We start from the raw sequence: 24,876 nt of genomic DNA on the forward strand, positions 1-24,876 counted from the left end.
TCCACCTGTGTTCCTCTTCCTTTTTCCCAAACAAAATCAAAAGGACCCTCCCCAAACAATTCCCTGCTCCTTTATCACCTACCTGCCACACCCCTTCACCTGAGTGCAGCACACCTGAACACAGTTAACTAACAGGAGGGATCAGATTAAAGCAGGGGTGAGAGGGAGATACTGAAAGACACCTTAAGACTGTATTGGAAGGTCAATCTTTTTTAAAACCCTCTAGCAATCCTGTGCATGACTCTCCCCTCACCTTTGCGGCAGTGTCACAATGTGATCCAATGATTTTACTGTTACATACTTACCCACAGTATGTCCACACCCAATCAGAATAAATGTGGCATTTTTTTCTTAGCATACTTCTACTCCACTACATCTCAGAGGGAAATATTATTCTCTTTACTCCACTATATTTATGTGAGAGCTTTAGTTACTTCACAAATAAAAGCATTTTACACATAACACATATAAAGTTTATAAAATGTGTTTTGTCATGTATTAAACTTTCCAGGAGTTTATGAATGTCCATTACTCAGTTAGCTGATGACAGAAAACTGGAAACTGTTTTGATGGTTAAAGTAATTCATGTAAAAACATTTCATGGTAATACAATTCAAAGTAATACACAGAATGCACTTCAGCAAAGCCAAACTAGTGAAGATTTTTCCCGGCACCAGTGAGACCTGTAATAGATGTGCCTCTGTCCCATCTGATCTAGCGCATACCTTCTGGTCATGCTCAAAGTTAACAGGATTCTGGAAGAACTTTTTCAAGATCATGTCTGAAGTTTTAGATACAGATATAACTCCCTGTCCACTTATTGCTATATTTGGAGTTCCCCTAAACCACTCTGAACTCAATAAACAGAAATTACATGTCTTAGCATTTGCCTCCCTGATTGCCCGCAGATTTATCCTTCTATACTGGAAATCGCCAAAACCCCCAGAAGATCAATCTTGGCAGACTGATTTAATGTCATTCCTTAAGCTAGAAAAGATCAAATTTTCACTTAGAGGGTCAACTGGGAAATTCTACAGTACATGGCAGCCTCTTCTCTCATATTTTGATAATGTAGCTATAACCCCTACTACTACCCCTACTAACAAAACATCAGTATTTTCTTATCCAGTTGTACCATTCCAACACTGTCAATATATGGGTCAAAGCTGTTTGGTGTGATACATTGACATACAAGGGTGGACCAACTTTGGTAGGGAGACTAGGGTGGGTGGGTTAAGTTTTGTAAGATTTTATTATTTTTTTATTATTATTATTATTGTCATTATTATTATTATTATTATTTATTTGTTATTTAATTTTATTTTTTCTCTTTTGCTTAATTTTTGCCTGTTCTATATGTGTGTTTAGTTCAAAAAATGATCACACATTTATCCATGCAAGATTTTTATGTAACATGATGTGATGTGTTCAAATAAACAAAGTTTAAAAAAAAAAAAAAAAAAAATCATGGTTCAGCTTCAAGATTTGCTGCTTTTGCTTATAATAACTGTAGTGTATTAGTAATGACAGTATTTCACACTATTTTCACTTTTTTCCCTCCATTTTTTCACTCTTTTAAACACATAAAGTTTATTACTCTAAAATATTACACCAGACAAAAGGGACACAGGTTAATTATCATCTTTATTTTCAGATTAAAACGTACAAAAGTGGGGATGAACAAAATGATGAGAAACCAGATGATGTGTAAAATGTGAAGTGAAGCTTCAGGTTTTTAAAGTTTAAAGAACTGACGTGACTCAAACCATACACGTACCATACACTCGGTATGATTGTATCATGAACAGTGATGCAGTCCACTACAGAGAAACCAAAACTATTGTAAACCATATGTAAAACCAGTAAAATCTAAAGGGGACACCGCACAATTTAAAATGTGCACATCAACTGAACTCAAATGATTTATAAATTTTGAGAAGATGAAATTGAAACACTGAGTGTCCTAAAGTGTATTAAAAAAAACAATAAAGCTACAGTGTTTGTGACGTTTCACCTGAATGTTTGTTCCACAGATTTTCATCTATATAAAATCTATATCATCTAAATAAACAGAGCAGATTCCACATTTCTTCAAAATTAAAACTCAACATAACAAACTCAAAATGTGGTCATTTTAAATTGTATTTCTCATCAGTGGAAAGTAATTAATTACATTTACTCGTGTACTTGAGGTACTTGTACTTTACTTGAGTAGGCTATTGCCATTTTATGCAACTTTCTACTTTACTTTGTAATTTTTACTGCACTACGTTTGTCTAACAGCATAATCACAACCAACTTTCATCAATATTTCACCAAAGAGCAAAGATTGGAGAAAAATACAAAAACAGAAAACAACTTTGTGTTGTCATACCATACCACCAGATATATCACATAGCCTTTTTCCACCAATGTGGAGCCGGTTCCATTCTGGCTCCCCACACCTAAATTTGAACCATTAAGGGCATTTCCATCAAAAAAATATTGGTTCAGAACCTGAAAAGTTGGTTCTCTGCTAGAACCAAAAAATAATGGGTTTTCCTTGACTTGAAGTGCAAACCATGAGTCAGCGCTCAGTGAGCGTGTCATATTCAACAATTTGGAAAGAGAGGATGGAGAAGGCAACAATGAAGAAGTCAAGTGAGAAATTGTCAAAGATTGTGCAGTGGTCTCACTGATAGTCAGTTTATTCTTGTTTTTTGGGGAAAATATATCAATCCCAACAGAAGAAACGTTTGCTGGTAATTAGCGTAATCCACAATTTTTCTGCTATCGTTTACTTTCATTGTGTCCTGTGCAACACCATCCATTGATGACACATCCGTGATTACAATGGCTCAACTCAAAACTTATGGAAATGCAGGGTGGTTCAGTGGATAGCAACAAAGTTCCTGGTATCATGAACGGAACCAGTTTAAGAACAAGAGCTAATTTGGTGGAAAAGAGGGTATCAGAGAAGTGCTTTTATTTTGATACTTTTTTTTTTAATTAATTTGTACTGATCATTTTTGTACTTTTACTCATGACAGATTTTGAATGTAAGACTTGCACTTATATTGAAGTGTTCTTGCATTGTTGTATTGATACTTTTGCTAATGTAAATGATCAGAGTACCTTTTACACCACTGGTATTGTTTCTCTCTTCATTCAAAAAAAGACCTTTTTAAGACAGTTTGGCATTAAACTAATTTTCTTTTTGTATTTGAGAATGTGTGCAGGTGTGTTCAGAGAAACGTAAATATGGCAGCCTTAAAGCATTATGTCATTCCGTTTCTTCCCAGTTATCCCGTTAGAGACGTATAATGTCATCAAGGCCATCAGATTCTGCACTCGTGACCCCGACACCTGTTGTCAGCCATCGCTGGACAAGAGGAGACACAGCTGCAAAAGAAGGATTGTTTTTTATTTTTATATACTGCAATACAACAACATATACATATATATATGTGTGTGTGTGTGTGTGTGTGTGTGTGTGTGTGTGTATACATTCTAATATTTCTAAGCAACTCGTTGTTTTTCCCAATACTGTATATTAGCACTTTCATATTTTACACAGCCACCAGAGGTCACTGTCAGATCATCATAAAACGCATATCATCATAAACGCATTTAAACAGTAAATACTTTCATTTCTTGTTGGGGACAGTCCCTGTGGGCTTAATTCCCTCAAATCTGGCACAAACATCTACTTGGACTGAAAGATGAACTGATTAAATTTTGGTGGTCAAAGGTCTTGGTCACTGTGAAAGACATTTTTGGCCGTAACTCAAGAATTCATATGCTAATTATCACAAAACTTCAGACAAATGTCTAATACAATATAATGATGAAATGATGACATTTCATATCCAAAAGGTCAATGGTCAGTTTCACTGTGACATCATAATGTTCTGAAAAAAATCATTGAAAAAAACTTTCCTGGCCCATTATTTGACACTGCCCATCTTGATTCTGTGTAACATTCATATTTGGAGCAGTGTTTGCTGGTCAGGTATGGATATTAACCACAAGTTGACTGGTTGTCGGAGGCATACAACTGCTAGGTGGTAATTCTAGTTTTTAAATTCCCAGTAAAACAGAAGTTTTAGTGTCTTTAGCTTCTGTACTGTGACGCATTACAATTTACAGGTACAAGAGGGATATAAATCAAATGCTTTACAATTGATTGGACAGCTCAGAGTGAGCAGGTTTCGAGTTTAGTGGAGTTGCAGTGGACTGGTGGCTCCATATGCACCCCCCCGGACATTACATTAGGAGGAGGATGAGGTAGAATGTTACCTACCTACCTACCTACCTACCTAGATGTGGGTCAAAATGGTAACGTAAAGGCCCTTTGGTTCTGACCAAGTTAGCCCAGCAGCATAAGCTGCCATGGCGATCTAGCGAGGTTAAAAGAGAGCCACCTGTGTGAAACGTAAAACCCTGTCTTTAAGCGCAACATACCATGCTCACCCACTAATATCCCTTTGTGATATATCCCTTTGTGCTCACCTGTAACCTGTTGTTGCTGGGACCGCTGAGCTTGTCTTTGTCGGTCCTGACTTCTTTCTCTCCCCGCTGCAGAGATTGACAGTGCCGCCATCTTGCAAACACTGATTCTGTCCTTGTTGCCTCCGGCTCCGCTACCAGTGCTCCTGACTGGCCGGTCACTGCTGCTGATGACCCTTCCCCCCGTGCTGTTGGTCCTCCCTGACCCAGAGGAGCTGCTGATCCTTCCACCAGCTTGGCTGCTAATTCTGTCACTGCTATCTGCACTACTAAGTCGAGACCCGCTCCCAGGGCTACTAATGCAATTCGCACCAGCTGTTGAACTGTTCAGCCACCCGCCACTACCCAAACTCATTCTCCCTCCAGGGCTCGGGGCTCTATTGTTGCTGGTCGTTCCCCCTCCGCCTGATCGCCCAGTACTTCCCGAAGTGCTCCTACGTCCACTAGCTGAGCTGTATACGGGCTTCCGTTCACCACTGCCAGTGCTGGTGAATCTCCCAGAACTGCTAATCCTGTTGCTCCCAGATGAGCTGCTAAGCTTGTTGCCACTACTAGAGCTACTTAACCTACCACCACTACCTACACTGCTACTGCGCCGAACAACACCACCTGAGCTGAGCCTGCCACCACTACCAGTACTATTAAGTCTTGGTCCACTACTTGTATAGCTACTTGGTGGACTGATGACTTGGCCATAATTGGTGCTGACACCAACCTTGCCTGCATTACTGGCACTACTCAGACGTCCAGTACTCCCACCATAAACTCTCCACTCACCACTGTCTCCACTGCCAAACCTCCGTGGTCTTAATACTCCTGGTGGGCTTGTTGCCAGTTGCATAGCCACTGATGGGCTTTCTTTGCTGTCGACATTGGATAAGCTATTGCTGCCAGCCACATTGCTCACATATCCAGTACTCCCACCATAGACTCTCCACTCTCCACTTCTGCTGCTGAATCTCCCTGTTCCTGGGGGGCTTGTTGGCAGGTGCATGGCTGTTGACTGGCTTTCTCTGCTTTCTGTGTTGGGTAAAATATCACTTCCATCCATGTTAATGTTACGTTTAAGACTGCCGCTGTTAACCATCCATTCTCCACTTCCTCCACTACCAAACTTCTTTGTGTCTGGTGGGCTTGTTGCACAGAACACTGACGGGCTTTCCTCTCTCCCTGTTCTGGGCAAGCTGTTCTTACGTCCAAGACTGCCTCCATAAACCATCCACCCTTCACTCCCTCTACAGCTGAATCTCCCTGTTTCTTGTGGGCTTGTTGCAAGGTTTGTAGCCACTGATGGGCCTTCCACTTTTCCTTCACTGGGTAAGCCAGGGCTACTATCCAGGCTGCTTTTACGTCCAAAACCGCCACTATAAACCACCCACTCCCCACTTCCTCTGCCGAACCTCCCTGTTTCTGGGTGACTTGTTGCAGGTAGAGTTGCTCCTGATGGACTTTCTTCACTTCCTGTTCTGGGTAAGTTTGTGCTTGTACGTCCTAGACTGCCACCATAAACCAACCAATCTCCACTGCCACACCTAAATCTGTCCCCTGCATCAACTGTATTACCACCAGCTGTACCTGATGAATTAGCAGCCATGACACCAAAACAAGCTGCCACATCATTACCCATACCACTACCTCCTAATTTGGTAGCCACACCACTAAAGGTTGATCCTCCATTGGCAGGGACACCTCCAAAGCTAGATGACCTAACAAACAGTATTTCACCTTTAGCTGGCTTGTTGGTATTTAGCCAGTCATTGTTTTTCTGTCCCCTAACTACACTGTCAGTACTGGAAATCTCTTTCAAGCCTTCTGAGCCATACCTGCCTCCTGGACTGCCACTTGAATTCTGGACATCCTTGTTATGTGCAATGCCTCCTGTAACTTTGTACCCGTCATTGGGAGTTCTTGCTTGACTTACACCTTTCTGATACAGGCCTCTAAAACCAAGCTGTTCCTCTTTGTCTGCTATGATACTACGGCCACCTGGACTCCCAAACTTAAAGCTTCCATGACTGCTGCTCAGCTGAGGGTTGATCCCTTGACTGGTTGGTTCATTCACAGTACCTCTACTTCCTTTGTTGCCATCAAATGATCCAAAACACAAACTGTTTCCATCTTCCACTGAAATGCTGACTTCTCTGTTTCTGTCCTCTCCTGGCAAAGCTTGATCACTGCTAAATGACAGAGACTGGCCTTCCTCTTTCGTCGAGAGAATGTATTTCTCAACTGGTCTCACGTGTGTATTTGCCTCAGTTAGACTCAGACATACATCCTCGTCTTCTTCCTCACCATTTGGACTCAGACACCCTTTAGCATCAACTGGACTCAAACATTTGTCTGAGTCATTTTGGCTGAGAAACATTTCTGGGTCATTTGGACTCAGGAGATAATCAGGACTTCTAACATGTTCTTCCAGATCAACTGGGCAAAATACTTGATCTGTCATGCGCATTAACACCTCTGTCTCAATTGGGCTCAGGCATGTTTCTGAACTCAAGCATAGAAATGGCTTTGGCGTTGGGCTCATATATACATCAGCTTCACTTGGACTCAGGACCTCTTCTTGGTCAGAGGAACTCAAAGCCACACCAGAATCTGTAAGACTTACAGACTTTTTTAACTTTGTGGTACTCTGCAATACTTCTTGACCTGCTATATAAACCATGTCATTGTCTGACTCAGGACGCTCCACCTTTACCTCATTGGTATCATGGAAACCATTGATAGCCTTCTCTTTGTTTATTTCTACTTCCACTTTCTTCAAAATCTCTGTACTTGTAGTTTTATTTTCAAGGTTCTCTTTGCTGTCTGGGCTCCCAAATGAGGCAGCGGGAATTCCAGACCCTGTACCTGCATCCTTCATGACTTTGTTGTGTTCGCTATTGGATGCTTTGAACAATGTAAATTCTACTTCCTCTACTCCCTTATTTTCTTCACTTCCTGCGTCCTTGTCATTGATCAGGGTCAACTCACCAGAGACCTTATCCTGAGCTTCCTCACACCTATGAATGTGAGATCCAGAGACAATTGATGCTGTAACAGCAACTCCCTCTGCATCCCTGACAGCCCCTGCTGGAGTCTCCAAACTCAAAGACACAACTTGTGCAGGATCCTGGTCCTTAGCCTGTATGGAGCCCTCAGTGCAATTCATTTTAGCTGAAATTACAATTTCTGTCTCTTTCTTCACTTCTGCAGCAGTGTCTTTGGCAGGATCCATTGTGGCTGTATGTGTTACAAAATGTAGTTCTTGATTCACTTCTGGTTCTGTACATAGAATTGTTTTGGTGATCTCTGTCTGAATGTTTGTTCCTGTTTTGTTATCCTTCCATCCAGCTTCTACAGTAGTTTGTTCAGATGTAAATGTTTCTGTTTTTTCTTGAACAGCAGTACTCCCAGCAGGCTGTGTGTAAGGAACTACTGTGGTGATTCCTTGTACAGTATTAATCTCTGGTATAGAAGCCTTGACAACAGCTCCCTCACCAGATACCTTGTTCTGAGCCTCCTCTGACCTAATACTTTGAGAATGAGAGACAACAGGTGCTGTAATGGCAACTTCCTCTGCATCCCTGACAACTTCTGCTGGAGTCTCCAAACTCAAAGACACAACTTGTGCAGGATCCTGGCTCTTAGCCTGGATGGAGCCCTCAGTGCAGTCCACGTGAGCTGAGATCACAGATTCTGTCACTGTCTTTACGTCTGCAGCAGTTTCCTTGGTGGGGTCAGTTGCAACTGTATGTGTAACACTATCTGGTCCTTGCTGTACTTCTGGTTCTGCACAAAGAATGGTTTTAGTAATCTCTGTTTGATCATTGGTCCCGGTTTTATTAGCCTGCAATCCAGCTTTGGTAGTAGTTTGTTCAGATGTACCTTCTATTATTTCCTGAACAGCATTCATGGTAGGCTGTGTGTCAGGAACCACTGAAGTGATACCTTGTGTAGTATTAACCTCTGGTTTAGAGGCCTTGACAACAGCTCCCTCATCAGAGACCTTATCCTGAGCCTCCTCAGATCTAAAAATGTGAGATCCAGAGACAGTGGATGCTTTGACTTCAACTTCCACTGCATCCCCGACAGGCTCTGCTGGAGGGTCCAAACTCAAAGAAGCAACCTGTGTAGGATCCTGATTCTTAGCCTGGTTGGAGCCCCCAGTGCAGTCTATTTGAGCTGAGATCACAGTTTCTGTCACTTTTTTCACTTCTGAAGCAGTTTCTTTAGTGGGATCAGTTGTGGCTGTATGTGTTACAAAATCTCGTCCTTGCTTCACTTCTGGAATGGTTTTGGCTATCTCTGTTTGAACATTTGTGGCTGTTTTATTAGCCTGCAAACCAGCTTCTGTGGTCTCTGTTATTTCCTGAATAAAAGAGCTCGCATTCATGGCAGGTTTTGTGTCAGGAACTATTGTGGTGATACCTTGTGCAGTATTACTGTCTGGTTTAGAAGCCTTGACAACAGCTCCCTCACCAGAGACTTTGTCCTGAGCCTCCTCTGACCTAATACCTTGAGATCCAGAGACAACAGGTGCTGTAGTAGTAACTTCCTCTGCATCCATGACAGCCTCTACTAGTGGATCCGAACTCAAAGACTCAACCTGTGCAGGATCCTGGTTGTTTGCCTGGTTGGAGCCCTCAGTGCAAACCATTTGAGCTGAGATTGTGGTTTTGGTCTCTTTCTTTACTTCAGCAGTTTCTTTGGTGGGATCAGTTGTGGCTGTTTGAACTTTGGTTGCTGTTTTACTTGATGCTGTAATAGCAGCTTCCTCTGCATTCTTTACAACTTCAGCTGAAACCTCCAAACTCAAAGACACAGTTTGTGCAGGATCCTGGTTCTTAGCCTGATTGGAGCCCCCAGTGCAGTCCTTTTGAGCTGTGATCATAGTTTGTGTCTCTGTCTTTATCTCTGCAGCAGTTTCCTTATTGCGATCAGTTGTGGTCAAATGTCTTGCAATGTGTGGTCCTTGCTTTACTTGTGGTTGTGCATAAAGAATGGCTTTGGTGATCTCTGTTTGAATGTGGGTGTCTGTTTTATTAGCCTGCAAACCAGCTTCTGCAGTAACTTGTTTGGAAGTATAAGTTTCAGGTTTGGCCTGAAGAGCGGCACTCTTGGCAGATTTTGTGTCAGGAACCAACGTGTTGATTACTTGTGCAGCATTTATCTGTGATTTAGAAGCCTGAAGAACAGCTCCCTTGTCTAAGCTTTGGCTAACCTTAGTACTAACAGTTGGTGAGTTCTTCAGATTACAGTCTTTAGAGTGGACTTTAGCCTCCACAGGGTTGCTCTGCCTGTTGACTGTCTCTTTAATGGTCATTGATTCTCCCCAAGTCTCTTCTGTTGTCTGCTTTTCAAGCTTGTGGAATGAGCCAGTTAGATTTGAAGTATTAATTGATGTTACTGGTGAGTTCTTTGAATGATTTGAGAGTGGATTAACTACAGGTGTTTGTCTGACAGTGTGGACGTAGCCTCTAGAGACAGTCTGAACCCCCATCATCCGGTGATTTCCCCCGTGAACAGGGACTGTTTTGTTCGCTGAGATGTTTCTCCTGTGGGCAGAGGGGCTGGTTGTAGCATTGAAAGGTGTGAAGTTAGCTGCAGAGTTTGAGTGAAGACTTGAGAGCCTGTGAACAAAAGGACATATAAGTGCAAGAAGGAGAAGAACAGAGCTGAAAGGCACAAAGTTAGATAATAAAGCAACACCAACAAAGGGAAACCTTGTTAACAGTTCACTTTATGAGTCCTGTTTCAGTAATGTCTTGGGAATTTTCCAATGAAATTTGGTGCCACGTACTGGACACCAGAGAAAGACCATGCATTGTGTAGTAAGTACCGAATCATTTATGAGAATTTAGAATTATATATGTTGTTGAATTTCTTTAAAAGAACTTTAAACCCATGTAAAAACAAACAAAAAAAAAGTGTGAGCACACAGACATTAAATATATTATTCATACCAATCTCCATATAATATTAATGTTGTCAGTTTGCTGGTTTAACCTGAGGGATAATTATCTTACAAAATGTAAAATACAAAAAATAAAAACATGGGTGTTTTGCAACATGCTTAGCAAATTAAATGAAATTTTCATTATTGTTATCTTATACCCCTGTTGGCTCAGTCCATCCAGCAGCCTCCTGTAGTCCTCTATCTCAGTCTCCAGCCTGTTTTTGACATCTAGCAGGGTCTGATAGTCTGCAGCCTGCTGAGCTGTGGCCTGCAGCACTGAGTCCAGATCTCTGCACAGATCATCTGCTCTCTGCTGCAGGGCCTGCAGCTGCTGGACGACGGACTCTGTTTGCTCCAGACCAGAGGCCTCCAATCCCATGTTCTACACAGACAAATGCATACAATGCTTCATGTTAGGGTTGTGTAGATTGTGGTCCTTCAAGGGAAATCTCACCACCTTTAAAGGGACAGTGCACCCAAAAATGAAAATTCAGCCATTATCGCCTCACCCATATGTCGAGGGAGGCTCAGGTGAAGTTTTAGAGTCCTCACATCCCTTGCAGAGATCCAAGGGGAGAGGGGGTAGCAGCACAACTCCACCTAATGGAGGCTTACAGCGCCCCAGATTCAAACGTCCAAAAACACGTAATTGGAACCACAAAATATCTCCATTCTGCTTCAAGTGTCCTGAAGCCCCAACATAAAAAGTTGTTTGGAAAAATGTTTGGAAAAAATTCGAACTCTGTTTTTAGCCTCATTGTAGCCTGTAGCTCTATCTGCCTCTCTGTGCACCGCGCTCACGTCCGTGAGACATGGGCACCGCGTTCATGTGTGTTCACGTACTTTCACTGCAAGCCCGCACACATGAGTGCGGCGTACACAGAAGCAGCTAGAGCTACAGGCTACACTGAGGCTAAAAACAGAGTTCAAATGACATTTTTCCAAACAACTTTTTATGTCGGGGCTTCAGGACACTTGGATCACTATGGACGAGCAGTATGGAGATATTCTGTGGTTTCAAATATGTGTTTTTGGACATTTGAATGTGGGGCGCCGTAAGCCTCCATTAGGTGGAGTTGTGCTGCTACCCCCTCTCCCCTTGGATCTCCGGAAGTGATGTGAGAACTCTAAAACGTCACCTGAGCCTCCATCAGCGTATGGGTGAGTAGATAATGACTGAATTTTCTTTTTTGGATGCACTATCCCTTTAATGCAGATGTCCAATCAGTGTTGATGGTAAATGTAGTTAATAGAAGCAATAAATTCCTCAGTGTTTGCATATCGACCGAGAAAGCGGAGTTCTTCTGCTCATATAGTTGTGCTGGCAATGCTCGAATGTACCAGGATGCATTGTGCGCAGGCATAGTTGCAGTGTATAGCCACCCTAACCTATGCTATTATCTCTTGGCCAAAATAGCGCAAGGGGTAACAAAGATACTTGTCTAACCCAATGTGTAATTTAGTTTCTCAAGTAAAGACTCACTGTGAGCAGGGTTTGAACCTGCGCGGGTAAACCCCATTTGATTTCAAGTCCAACGCCTTAACCACTCAGCCATCACAGCTCACATACCTGGAACTTTCAGTCGGTTAACAGAGATTTCCACATACAGAGTTTGGAGTTAATAAAATCTATATAAGTTGATCAGCAGTGGTGGTACAAGTACTGATATTCTTTTACTTAAAGCTCCAGTAGGCAACATTGTTTTGGTATAATTGAGTCAAAATTTTATAATATCCTCTAAGCATAATGTAAATCAAGTGGTCTGAGACAAACAATAGGTTTCTGCACCTCACCACGGCTCTGTGTTCAGCCTCTAAAGAATAAGTATCGTGCCGATGTGCATCAACCAATCAAAGGTCAGCTCAGGCCACTGCATTCCTATTGGCTGTTCTACTGCATATGCGTGTTCCCATGCCGCCGGCAGAAGGGGAGAGCAAGTGGCAATGGCGAACAGTGCACCAGGTAAAATAGCTATTCCAGCATTGGCTACAACTGCCTACACAGCTAAACAACCCAAAAAAAGGCAGACAGAACTCGGTTCCCTGGAGCCCTGGAGGGAGTGGAGGGTGAGGTGGGACCAGGCCCGGCCGGAGGGCGCGAGGGTTGGCCGTGGGAGCGGTACCGAGGGCTCTCTGCAGAGAGGGAGAGCCGAGCCTCAGGGGTATTTGCGGGGCCGCGAGGGAGGGATGGGGCGGGCTGCTGCACAGTGAGGGAGAGCCGAGGCTCGGGAATAAGTGCGGGGGCCGCGAGGGAGGGATGGGGCGGGCTGCTGCGTGGTGAGGGAGAGCCGAGGCTCCCAAAGAGGGAGAAATAAATTGTAGATATAGTTATTTAGACCTGCAACTGTACAAAATTAAATTATTGATATGTCAGCTTAGAATTCTAAATAGTAATAATGTACTTTCAGATATCTAGAATTGCATTTTAGATATCTGAAATGCATTTGTAACTAATGAAATTATATTCATACTAGTAACAATTACATTTGAGATACATTTCCTTAGATATTAAAAAAAAAAAAAAAAAGAATTTCCACAGGTCAAAAATGTCATTGTAGATATATTCGGGTAATGTATATCCAGAATTAGTATTTAATTTTGGCTACATATCTGAAATGAGTAATTTAAATGTCAATCAGTGACTTTAATCATCAGAAATCCACATATCCAAATGGTTTATTGATATGGCAAACATATCAGAAATGAAGTTTTTGATATCTGAATTGAAAAATTACATTTCCACTAGGCACATTTCTTTTTTTAACGTGAAAAATCAACTGTCAATATTTGTTTTTACTAGTGAAAAGGAATAACTGATATCTATAATCAAATAAAAGATATCTCTAAATCAGATTTGACTAGTCAAAATGTTATTTCTACATATGAAAACATATTTGTAACATGCCAAACTTTTTACAGATCTCTTAAATTAACATTTCAACAAAAAATGTCATTTTGACATTTTTAGATATAGTTTCCACTTGTTAAAAACTAAATCGCTATTAGTTAACCTTGTTGATTAAATGTTAAAAAGGGCTTGCCATAGTACCACACTTGAAAATGTTTCAATGTTTCATTCATTCATTCATTCATCTTCTAACCGCTTCATCCTCTTGAGGGTCGCGGGGGGGCTGGAGCCTATCCCAGCTGACATCGGGCGAGAGGCAGGGTACACCCTGGACAGGTCGCCAGACTATCGCAGGGCTGACACATAGAGACAAACAACCATTCACACTCACATTCACACCTACAGACAATTTAGAGTTATCAATTAACCTAGTCCCCAATCTGCATGTCTTTGGACTGTGGGAGGAAGCCGGAGTGCCCGGAGAGAACCCATGCTGACACGGGGAGAACATGCAAACTCCGCACAGAAGGGCTCCCACGCCCAGGATCGAACCAGCAACCCTCTTGCTGTGAGGTGAGAGTGCTAACCACCACACCAATCTTTATTGGTAAAAATCCTGAATGTAAGACCTTACTTAAGTAAAAGTAGGCTATTATCAATTAAGTTTACTTTAAGTACTTAACCTAAATGTATCCATTGTGCAACTTTGAATGAATAAATCATAGTCACCGTGTCCCATTTCTTCCATTATGGAACTGTCCGGAGTTCATCTCCCTAACATTTTGGACTTTGTCCTCATAATTTAAGATGCTATATCAAAGGTGCTGTGAGCAGGGTTTGAACCTATATGTGGGGAAACACCACTAGAGTCCTAATCCAACTCCTTAATCACTTGGCCATCCCCAGCAATGAAAGGAACAGAGAAGTCCGCCATTGTGTCACTGGATTCAGGTTACTTTTACAAATAAATGCTACAGCATGTAATTCAGTGTTACTGATTGTAATTTGATCTGATTATTATCAGCTTAAGTGTTTACTGTTTTACTCTCCTTGAACAATATCAGAGCTGGATTATCTTACTGCCGGAGCAAACATTTCCTACTGCTGGTGCTTCACATTGAAACATTTGTGAAACAAATGTGAGGATGCTTTTATTTTAAAGCAAACACAATGCATTTATCACTGAGGTTAGCTCTGGTCACTTTGATATTGTTATGTCTTGGCCCTAGAAGTAACAGTGGTTATGGTGAACTGACCCAAGAGCAGTTCCTCACCAATTGCTCTTGCAGTTTAGGTTTTGTATTGACTGACAGTATCGCTTTCTCTCTACTACGGCTCCATACTCACTTATTTACTGTTGCTAAGCTATGCATGGAAAATCACTGTAGAGAGAGGTTTACCAAAATGGTAAGTTCTCCCTGTTTTTACTCTAAGGCTAGTTTTATCTTACCATAGCCTGCAGATGTGTCAGCTCTTCTTCCAGACTTGCTGCTGTTCTCCTCAGGTCCTCCAGCTCAGCCTGGACAACCTCAGAACCAGCTGGAGGGTTAAAGGTCACCTCCGGAGAACTCAACATGGACACCTGAACACAACGCAGCTGACATTAAAAATCTACTAAAACGAGAACTGTGGTCACAGAGCATTATTTTAAAATAAGGGCGTGATGTAGATGTTTGTGTACCTGTGTGTTGAACAAGTACTCGTTCTGGTTCTTGCCGAGCAGTGTCACACTCGTCTGTCTCAGGTCGTCCAGCTGCTGAAGAAGGTCTGATGACCCAGCAGCTTGCATCTCCACGGTGACGCCCCCTGAAGCCTGGGCTAGGAGACCCTGCATGTCCTGGACAGGTAGATAGGGAACATGACGTAGACATTTATTTGAATAATCCAGGCAATTTTTATTGAATTACCTGTTGGTGTTGTATCCGCAGCTCCATCAGCTGTTGTGTTTGATCTTCCAGCAGAGTCCGGAGCTCTGGCAGCGTGTGGACCTTCAGCACCTCCTCCAGCAGCCTGAGGTCGCTAACGTCCGTCTCCACACAACCACGACGCTCACGCTCCTTCTCACACCTGTTTACACAGCAGGGGGTTGGCGAGATATGTCTATATGTGCTATGTATGTATGTGGAAGGTGAGTAGATCTACCTGGCCTTGAAGTCGAAGATAGTGAGCTCTGCACTGAGGAGCTGCAGCTTTACTTGAGCCTGGGACGAGAGACATTCACTGATCTGTAAGTGAAAGAGAGAGAGAGAGAGAGAGAGAGAGAGAGATTACCTGAATGAGGTTTGACCTGTTTTTTTTTAACAAAGCTTAATTAGTCACACCACTTTTGGTACAACTTGTTAAAAGTTATACTGCTACTTTAGCAGTAGTAACAGCAGTAGTAGTTGTAGTAGTCAGAGGCTTAAGTTGACTTGGACTCAAGTCAGATTTGAGTTATGAATCAGAGGTTGACTTTGACTTAGATCCCAGTGACTTGTGCCCTCACTTGGACTTTGGCCTTTTTAATTAGAATGAACCGATATGCCCTGTAAGTTATGGAAAATGTTTGCAGCTAATCGAATTTTTATTGTTACTGACACAAACTTGAAAATTCAAATGGCATTCAATTTGGTGAAGGGCACCCAATGACTTGTTTTGGACTTGGACTTGATGTAGGACTTGTTGTTCTTGACTTGGAACTTGTTGATCTTGGTCAAGGTCTTGCTGGTTTTGACAGGTGTGAAATAGGACTTGGGACCTAACTCAAGGCCTGTTGGTCTTGAGTTGGGATTTGATTTGGGACTTGTTAGCGTAGGTCCTGGACTTGGGACTTGATGGACTTGTCTTGGGGCATGTTGGTATTGTCTTGGAACTTAATTTCTTGACTTTGGACTTTTGCCTTGGTCATGACTTGGGTCTTGTTAGACTTGATGTGGGAGTTGTTTGTCATGACATGGGTCTTGACCCAGGATGTGTGGATCTTGTCTTGGGACTTGACCTAGAACTTATTACTCTTGTCTTGGGACGTGTTGGTCTTAACTTGGGTCTTGTTGGTCTTGACAATAGGACTTCTTGGTCTTGGGCTGGGACCTGACTTCAGACCTGCTGGCCGTGAATTGGGACTTATTGTTCTTGATAAAGATCTTTAGACTTGTTGAACTTGACCTTGGATTTGATAGCCATGACATGAGATTCAGTTATGACTTGACTTTGTCCTCTGGTAGCAGAAACCATTTAGTCACGGTAGAAACACAGTAAACAGTCATGTAAATGGTGATTGATTTGAAAATATCTGTGCTGGACAGAACTGTAAAAGAGCATGTGGTGAGTATGTGCTGTGGTGGTTAAAAAAAGGAAAACCCTTTATTGTGTTAATTTTCATACACGTGATATGACAGTGGTGAAAATGGGTCAAGATGACTGAATACAAGTAGTTGAATGTGAGTTATTATTGTGATCATGAAGTTACTAGAACAAATTAAATGTCAAGTCAGTCTCAGGCTTGTGGATGAAACCATCTGCAGAAACAGACTTTCAGAATAACCACAACTCTTTTGAAAGTTCAGAAATAAGTGTGTATTATTAAAATGATCTGTTGTGTTTCCGGGACATGCTGAAGTTCAGGTTTGATGTCTGACATTTAAATTGGTGACATTTTAGAGTCAGACTTGTCTCAACCTGTCTGACCTTCAAGCAGACGTTCAACTTCCAGACGAGTCAGAACCGGTCTGATTTGCACCTCAGTTTGACATCATCTGTTTGCCAGCAGAGCTGCCTCTGGCCTCTATTTGGCCTACGCACAGCCTTTATCTGGCCCTGGTTGGCATTTAACTGGTTTTTATTTGGTCCTTATATGGGCTTTATCTGGGCTTCATCTGGGCTTTACTGATATTTAGCTGGTCTTTATTTAGCCTCATTGGCATTTATCTGGTCTTAATTTGTCCTTTATCTGTTTTTATGTGGCATGTAATCGATTGGCCCTTATCTGGTCTGTATTTGGCATTTATATGGTCTTCATTTGGTCTTTTTTTGCCTTTTTGTGGCCCAAGGACAAAAGTATTTTACTTTTTGTCATCTTTTCTTTTTTCAGGCTGTTGGTTATTGTTGATCATCATAATATCCATAGTGTGGTTTGAGTCTGACTGCAGATCTCCTGTTGCACTGTAAATAAATATGAGTAAACCTTTTTTCCCTCTCCTCCTCCTTTAGTTGATGTTTGATCAGAGAATTTAAATTCTCAGTTGTTCAGAAGTAGAACCATACACTAAAACATTTTTCTCCGTATTTGTAACAGTGTTTTATTTTATTTAATTTTCTTTCTTTATTTTTTTATTTGTGTATTTGTTTATATATTTTGTGTTTGGTTTTTTTTTTGTTATTTTATTTGTTTGTTTTATTGAATATTGTTTCATTTTTATTCTTTCTACTCTATTCAGTCTGGTTTAATGTTATTTTATAATGTATTTATTGTACTTATTCAATCATATTTTATTTTTTATATTACATTTGTTTTTTGCTTTTGTTCTTTAGGTTTTCATTGAGGTTAATCAAAGAAAGTCATTTAGACAGGATTATTAGTGGTCTCTCTATTTTTTTTTTTAAAATGTTGGTAAGCTCACCTGATCATGCAACAGGGACGCTGTCCTCAGGTATCCATTCAGCTGTTTCAGCTCTCTGGGACACCTCCTGTTCAGCTTCTCTTGGATCTGACGCTCCAGCCTCTGATTGGTCACTTCAAGATACTGGACCTGTATATCAGAGTTAACAATCAATTGATGAATTGTCAGTTGTGATAACCTAATAGATCCTAATGCTGCTGTGGCGATAACAGAACAGTCAAGATGAGTTTTAAAATCCTCATGACAAAATAGATTTTTCATTTTGGACTGCTTCATTTTATTGATTTTTTTTTAGGTCTGAACAAGTATAAAATAAAATGTAATTCAAATACAAAAATTAGAAAAAGAAATCATGCATTTCCTCTGGAAATTGGCAACTACTTATAAACTCAACACAACTAAGTAAGCTAAAACAATTTTCAGATCTTTACCTGTCAGGTTTTTTTTTTTTTCCAATATAACAAGTACCAAATTACACAGAACTTAAGGTTCATTTCAAAAGGATAAGAATCTGATGGAGAAATATTAAACTAATTTTTAAATGTAGATAATAAATCCCCTTAAGTTTGTTAAAACCCCCAAATACACCCACAATACAGAGGACATCATCCATAGAAAAAGAATGACATTTTATTTTTATGATATGACTCCAGTGTCAATAGTGGTAGTTACAGCCCTGGATATTTCTATAGACCTTTGTGTTAAAGAGTAAGAATCTTTTTGTTTAATCAGAAACAGCCCCAAAATCACTTTTCTCAAATCCACCAGACCGCATTTAAATAAACTGTAATTTTATCAGTGTTCAACAAACTTCATTAAAAGTTGACAAAAATAAAACTCACAAAAGCTGTTTTGGTTTGCCTTTTTTTTTACTGTTCCAACAATCACCCGCTCTAGTTTAGTTGAAATAAACACTAAATTAAACCACAGGATAGACGTGAAAATATGTTGGCTCTATACATGCTGAAATCACTGTTTATGTAGGTACAATCTGGTGGGTTTGACAATATCTATTTCTGGGCTGTTTCTGGGTGACCAAAAAAGGTCTTTATCTGCAAGAGATCCTTTCCAGAGTGTTTAAGGACAGTTAGAATAATATCCTGAGCCAATCAGTACCAAAAACGAGCACTTTTAGTGGACAAATATTGTGACGGTCCAAAATTGCCCTGAGTGGTTACACTGGAGCCTTTTTTGTGGCAGCTGGCTGCAGCGGTCTCACTCAGTGCTGGACCAGTTTTAAAGTTGCATTGTTTCCATTAGTCACTAAGACACAAAACATTGGAAAATAGGATCCAGGTTAAAAAAACACCAAAGTAACCATTTAATTGACCTTTTATCAGCTTTAGATGTCATGGAATTTTTTCAATACATGCAAAACTCCACTGAAAATTCTGCTATGTTTCTGTTCTCTTGCTCTTTAAATATAGTTTACAAAGCCACAAGCAAAAGTTTCCACCACATGCATTAGAGAAAAATAAGAGAAATAAGTGGCACACTGTACTCAGTCAAACTCCAATAAGAAATCTGATGTCTCACTTATAAACATTGCGTACACAGCATCCCATGCAAAAGCTGTGATCTATAAAGACAAACTTGATGGGAGAAACTTTGACCCATGCTTACTTTTTGGAGAGGGTAAACACATGGTGAAGTAGAAGCCTGATTGTAGAAACTGTTGAATATTTTCTGGTGTAAGCCATTTCTGGATTTTGTCTGTATGTACACTTTTATGGATCTTATGGATCCCACATATTATTTTACAAATGAGGCCTGGTTATTTTATGTTTTCTGGCTCTTAAAACTATAATTTCGAATCTGTGGGACAGGTAAAAGGAGTAGGAAGGATGCTGTGTGTTCCACCTCATACATCAAAAAATAAAAAGAGGATGTAAAGAAAAAACAAGAACTCATACAACAAAACCGGCACCTGTTTAAGGCCATGCAAAACTCCACTAAAAAATCTGACTCTGCACTAAAAATCTCAGTTTAATTTTGAAATTGGTTTTCCTGCTCCTTACAACATTTATTCATCATTTATAAATCTCAGTTTAATGTTTCTGTGGAGTGAGAAAAGTAAGGAGGTCTTTGTGTGTTTCCATCTCATGCATCAAAGAATAGACAGTTAATGCAAGTAACTATCAGAAATGGGATATTAAGTGCTGCACTTGTTTCAGTCTATGCAAAACTGCATTGAGAAATCTGCTTTTTATATTCTCTTGTACTTAAAACATTTCAATCATCACTTATGAATCTTTGTTTCATTTTGGCATTTCTGTGCTGCTACTGGATCAATCTGGAATCTTTTTTTCCCCACATCATGCATCTCCTACCTGCTGCAGGTATGTGGCCAACCTCCGGTTGAGCTGCTGCAGGTCAAGTTTCTCTCTGGACAAACAGAAGGTCCTGCTGTTGTCCGTAGCCACAGCTGCAACTGACACATTAGGAGCTGTGCTGTAATGCACCAAAACTCCAGGTCCATGATGACCACGGTAACCCAAACCTGCACGGGTCACTCTGTTTGCACGAAGAACCTGCCACGGCGTCATCTCACCACTCACTTATGTTTACTTTTTCACATCTGGTCATCACATATGGACTCATCTATCCTCCCTAACAAGCACTCTTCCTTTAAAGCGTCCTTTTCTGCAGAACTGAAGATGTATGTGCAGGTTTTTCTGCACTACTCTACTCCTGCACTGCCAAATCTCTTCTTTCAGCAGCTGTCTAAACTCCCTGCTGTGAATGTCAAGCCCTCAGGTGTCAAAGAGGATGTTTCTATCACAGGTGTGTCAGGACTCTAAGGAGCTCAGGTTTAATCTGCATTAACCTTTAAATCGTGAAATTACAAACAGGTTACGGCAGGGCAGGCCCTACCCTTTTAGAGTTATTTAGTGGAAAGCTCACAGCACACGTGAATCAAAAATTACAGTCAGGTTTTCACTTGCTCTGCAGATGTTCTGGATCAGCGAGCTCTGTAACCTTAAGGCCAAATGACAACTGTTCTTAATATATTATATTTTATATGCAGGTCTAATACTGCCAATGAGTCATCTGCAATAAAAAAATTATAAAACAGTTAAACTTTACAAGTGGAAAGGTTTTTTGTGTTTCATGCATGACCGAAGAAAAAGATGCAAATCAAAAGAAGTGGAACCACACAAATCTTCATTAAGAAACTGCAACTTTAGAATTTTTTTTACAATTATAACTCTTCACTAACAAACCTTAGTTTAATTTTGGAATCATAAAACAAACCCTGTGCTCAGTCAATGCAAAACACCACTGAGAAATCTGCTACTTTTATTTTGTCTTGTTTTTCAAATACACATTAAATAACAATGTTATTTTTGAATTTGAAGACACAGATGGGAGTAGAGAGCGTGTGTTGTGCATCAGCACATTTTGCAAGAAAGTGGCTCATTTTTGCAAACACACTTTTTTTTAGCAATGTCAGAAAGTTACAAAGTATATTTACTCTGTACTTTTGCAATTTTGAAGTATTTGTACTTGAGTACTTCTACTCCACTACATCTCAGAGGGAAATATTGCAGTTTTTACTCCATTACATGTTTCTAAGTATGACAAGGCCTGCACGATTGCCAGTTGCCAGACACAGCTGATGTGAGGTGATACCAAGGTGCATCAAAGCTGTCGTGATGATATGTGGTGGCCCAAAACTTTATTAAATAGAAACAAATAGATCCACACACCAAGTAGCTCCTGTTAAAATGTTTTTAATGCTGTGTAACATTCTGAGCCTGCAGCTCTTCCTCAGACTTCTGATAAACCACAGAAAGATAGTAATAGTAAAGAATACATTATACACTTATGGAAGAAAATATTGGTATACAAATAAAGGAGAAGACCAGTAGGCATATATGTACAAATCATGTATCCCCCACAAGTTAAGTGCTTCATAAAGGTCTATAGCTAAATAGGCCACAATATATTAATATATACTAAATGCATCTAATAAACACACCTGATATGTCACAACTGCTTCAAATCATTGGTCACAATGCAGCAGGAAAATACATTTCAGTATTAAGCATAAACATAAATTCAAGCCACATAAATATATGAATAAAGGCACATGAAGAAAATCAGTTTATAGTATATACATACACAGATCAGCCACAACATTAAAACATTGATCATCTTGTTACAATGCAATGTTCTGCTGGGAAACCTTAGGTCCTGGCATTCATGTGGATGCCACTTGACACGCCCCACCCACCCAACACAGCATTACAGACCAAGTACCCCACTCTCCATGGCAACAGCGCTCCCCAATGGCAATGGTCCCCCAACAGAACAGCACAACATGCCACACCATAAAAACTGCTTAGAATGGCCCGAGGAACATGACAAAGAGCTCAAGATGTCAACCTGTGTTCAAAATTCCCCAGATACCTATCTGATCAAGCATCCGTGAGATGTGCTGGTACCCCACCTCACAACCCACAGGACTCAAAGGGTTCTCTGCCAACGTCCTGGTGCCAGACACCACAGGACAACCCCAGAGGTCCTGTGTTGACGCCTTGACAGGTCAGAGCCATGTCTGGTCCAAGGAGGTCCCAATGTGGACCTGGGGTACATCTGGGGTACCAGCACATCCCATGAATCCTTGATCAGACTGGGAACTGGGAACTTGGAGGCCAGGTCAATGCCTTGAGCTATTTGTCATGATCCTCAGGCCATTCCTGAGTAGTTTTTGCTGTGTGGCATGACGCATTGCCCTGCTGAAGGGCCGCTGCCATCTGGAGTACTGTAACATGACACTGCCTCCACCAAAAGATGTTATTCTATCGGTGCAGCAATCAGCAAATTTGGACTCATTGCTGAACATAACGTTCCTCTACATGTTCAGGTTCCAGTGCACGTGCTGCAGACACCACCACCGCCTGACGGTGAAGGGCAGTCATGGCAATCCTCCTGGCAGCCCTATGAGACCGGAAATTGGCTGCATGCAGTCCGTTCTAGATTGTCTGGGCAGAGAGCCGTCAGCCATATCGTCCTGCAAACTTTGACTGCAAACCTGTAGAAGATTGGCTATGGTTCCTAAGTGCTGACAGGATGAGGAAACAGTCTTCTTGGGGTGCTTTCTTCTTGGGACGCCCATTTCGCGGCCTGTCTCTGAAATCCCCCGTTATATGGAACTTGGCCTTCAGTTTGTAGATGGTGCTAGGGCTCACTCCAAATAATGCCGCAACTTGGTTTTGCGGAACACCAGCTTGAAGTTGCCCTATCGCACGGGCCCTATCCAGATCAGTCAAACCTGGCATGCCGATTCTTGGAGCACCAACTGACCACTGTAGAAGGGCCCATGCTCACAGGCTGGTGACAATCAGGTGCCAGTCAGGCACCTGGGGGTACCAGAAGCTCAGAACAAGAGTCAATAGCAACAGCAAAAAAAAAAAGCTGTTTGTTCATCATCATTATCATTATCTTTATTATTGTTATTATTATTATTATTATTATTATTATTATTATTATTATTTCGGTTTAGGTTTATTTAGCATCCCTCCAGCAGCGGTCGCTGGCGAGCATACCGTCTAATCTAAAGTTTACACACGAAGTAGAGACGTCAGCCAATGAGAGATCAGCAGCCGCCGTCCCCGCGCCTGCGCCTTAGAAGTATGATAATTTTGTTGATATGTCTGCCTATGGTTTTTCATGATTATTTCTGCGGGTTTTAGTGTTTAAGTGAGAGTGTCCCCCCGCGGTCGGGTCTGATGGAAAACCCCAGAGACCTGGTGAGTTCTGAGGCTTGTCTGTCTGGCGAGATCCCGCATTTACCTTATTTGTTGTGGTTGTGATAGCGGTATTAAAGGCTACTATAGAGCGACCGCTGACAGAAAATCAAGGCCAAACTCCTTTGAGAAATCTTCTACTTTTAAGTTCTCTTGCTCTCTGACAAAAGAATGCACCTCATTAAAATTACATTTTCAATTTTTATTTAGTAGCGTAATATAAACTTTTATTCGGCACATATATGCCACGCAAATTATTTCTTAATTTGGTCAAAACATAGCGTTTTATAATTGCTTCGCCTGCTGTTCTCATTATCTCCTTGCCCTGAACTCCACAGAAGAATTCCACGGTGTTTTAATTCCTTTGTTGTTGACCAAGGCAAATACCTCACTGACCAACACTTTCAGTTGTTTACTAAATCGGAAGAGATGCCCTTTTATTCGGCATATATCAACTCAACGAAGCAGTTTCTAAGTTAGTTAAAATTTCACTCTTCTTATCGCGTCGCTGTTTTCCTGCTATATTCCCATTTATGATCTCCACAGTACACAGTGGAGAGCGGTGATTGGCAAGGCGCATCAGTTAGAAAAAAATGCAATATCGATGACAGACTGTCGTGCTCAGTGCGTTTAACGTACGCCGAATTTAAGGATGGCTTTAACCGAGTCACAACAACCCCGGGTTATCTTTTCTGAGCTGCTTCCCGGTGTTTACAATATAATGAACTTCAATTTCTGGAGGTCATTTGGTGTTACATCCTGTCTGGTGTTCTCTCGCTGACACAGTCGCCAGTTGTGGCTACTGAGTCTCTCTCTCTGTATTGTCAGTGAGCCTCTCTCTCCCTCCCTCTGTGCACCGCACTGCAGTGGTGCTGACAGCTGGTTACACAGCTCCAAACTCACTGATGTGAACCACTGAATGCAACAGCTGTCAGGGCCAGGCTGAAGGAGTGTGTGTGTGTGTGTGTGTGTGTGTGTGTGTGTGTGTGTGTGTGTGTGTGTGTGTGTGTGTGAGAATGAGTGAATCGAGGGGTTATCTCCATGGATGTATAAAGAGAACTGGACACGGCATTGGAGGCGTGTCCGCGTTCATTTCTATGAAAGTTTCTCAGTGGCACATGATGCCTCCAGGAGGTCAAAAAAAGTTTAACCTCTCAGGTATAAAATTACCCTGATCTTCCGAAATGTGGGGCCCATAGAGCAAGCACACTAGAGACTTTAACAGAGACTAAGTTTCAGTTTAGTGTT

General features: G+C 41.3%; 2 protein-coding genes and 1 non-coding gene across 3 annotated transcripts in view; 1 reads left to right on the forward strand and 2 right to left on the reverse strand.

The window, feature by feature from the left end:
• Positions 1–2,298: 2,298 nt before the first annotated feature.
• Positions 2,299–7,112, reverse strand: LOC125879589 (fibrinogen alpha-1 chain-like). The gene is made up of 2 exons (XM_049561548.1): positions 4,492–7,112; positions 2,299–3,381 (listed from the first exon to the last, which is right to left on the reverse strand). The coding sequence occupies exons 1-2, from the start codon at positions 7,016–7,018 to the stop codon at positions 3,290–3,292; spliced, it is 2,619 nt and encodes an 872-aa protein (XP_049417505.1). The 5' UTR covers positions 7,019–7,112; the 3' UTR covers positions 2,299–3,289.
• Positions 7,113–11,909: 4,797 nt separating this feature from the next.
• Positions 11,910–11,991, reverse strand: trnas-uga (transfer RNA serine (anticodon UGA)). The gene has a single exon. It is a non-coding gene; the product is annotated as a tRNA-Ser (tRNA).
• Positions 11,992–23,515: 11,524 nt separating this feature from the next.
• The window catches only part of LOC125879592 (MBT domain-containing protein 1-like), a 31,241-nt gene continuing 29,880 nt past the window's right edge, over positions 23,516–24,876 (forward strand). The window contains exon 1 of the mRNA XM_049561553.1: positions 23,516–23,631. Within this exon, the coding sequence (XP_049417510.1) occupies positions 23,611–23,631 (21 nt within the window). The 5' untranslated portion in view covers positions 23,516–23,610. The remainder of the gene's footprint in view (positions 23,632–24,876) is intronic.

The sequence above is a fragment of the Epinephelus fuscoguttatus genome, linkage group LG19, assembly GCF_011397635.1.
Source record: "Epinephelus fuscoguttatus linkage group LG19, E.fuscoguttatus.final_Chr_v1".
NCBI lineage: Eukaryota > Metazoa > Chordata > Actinopteri > Perciformes > Serranidae > Epinephelus > Epinephelus fuscoguttatus.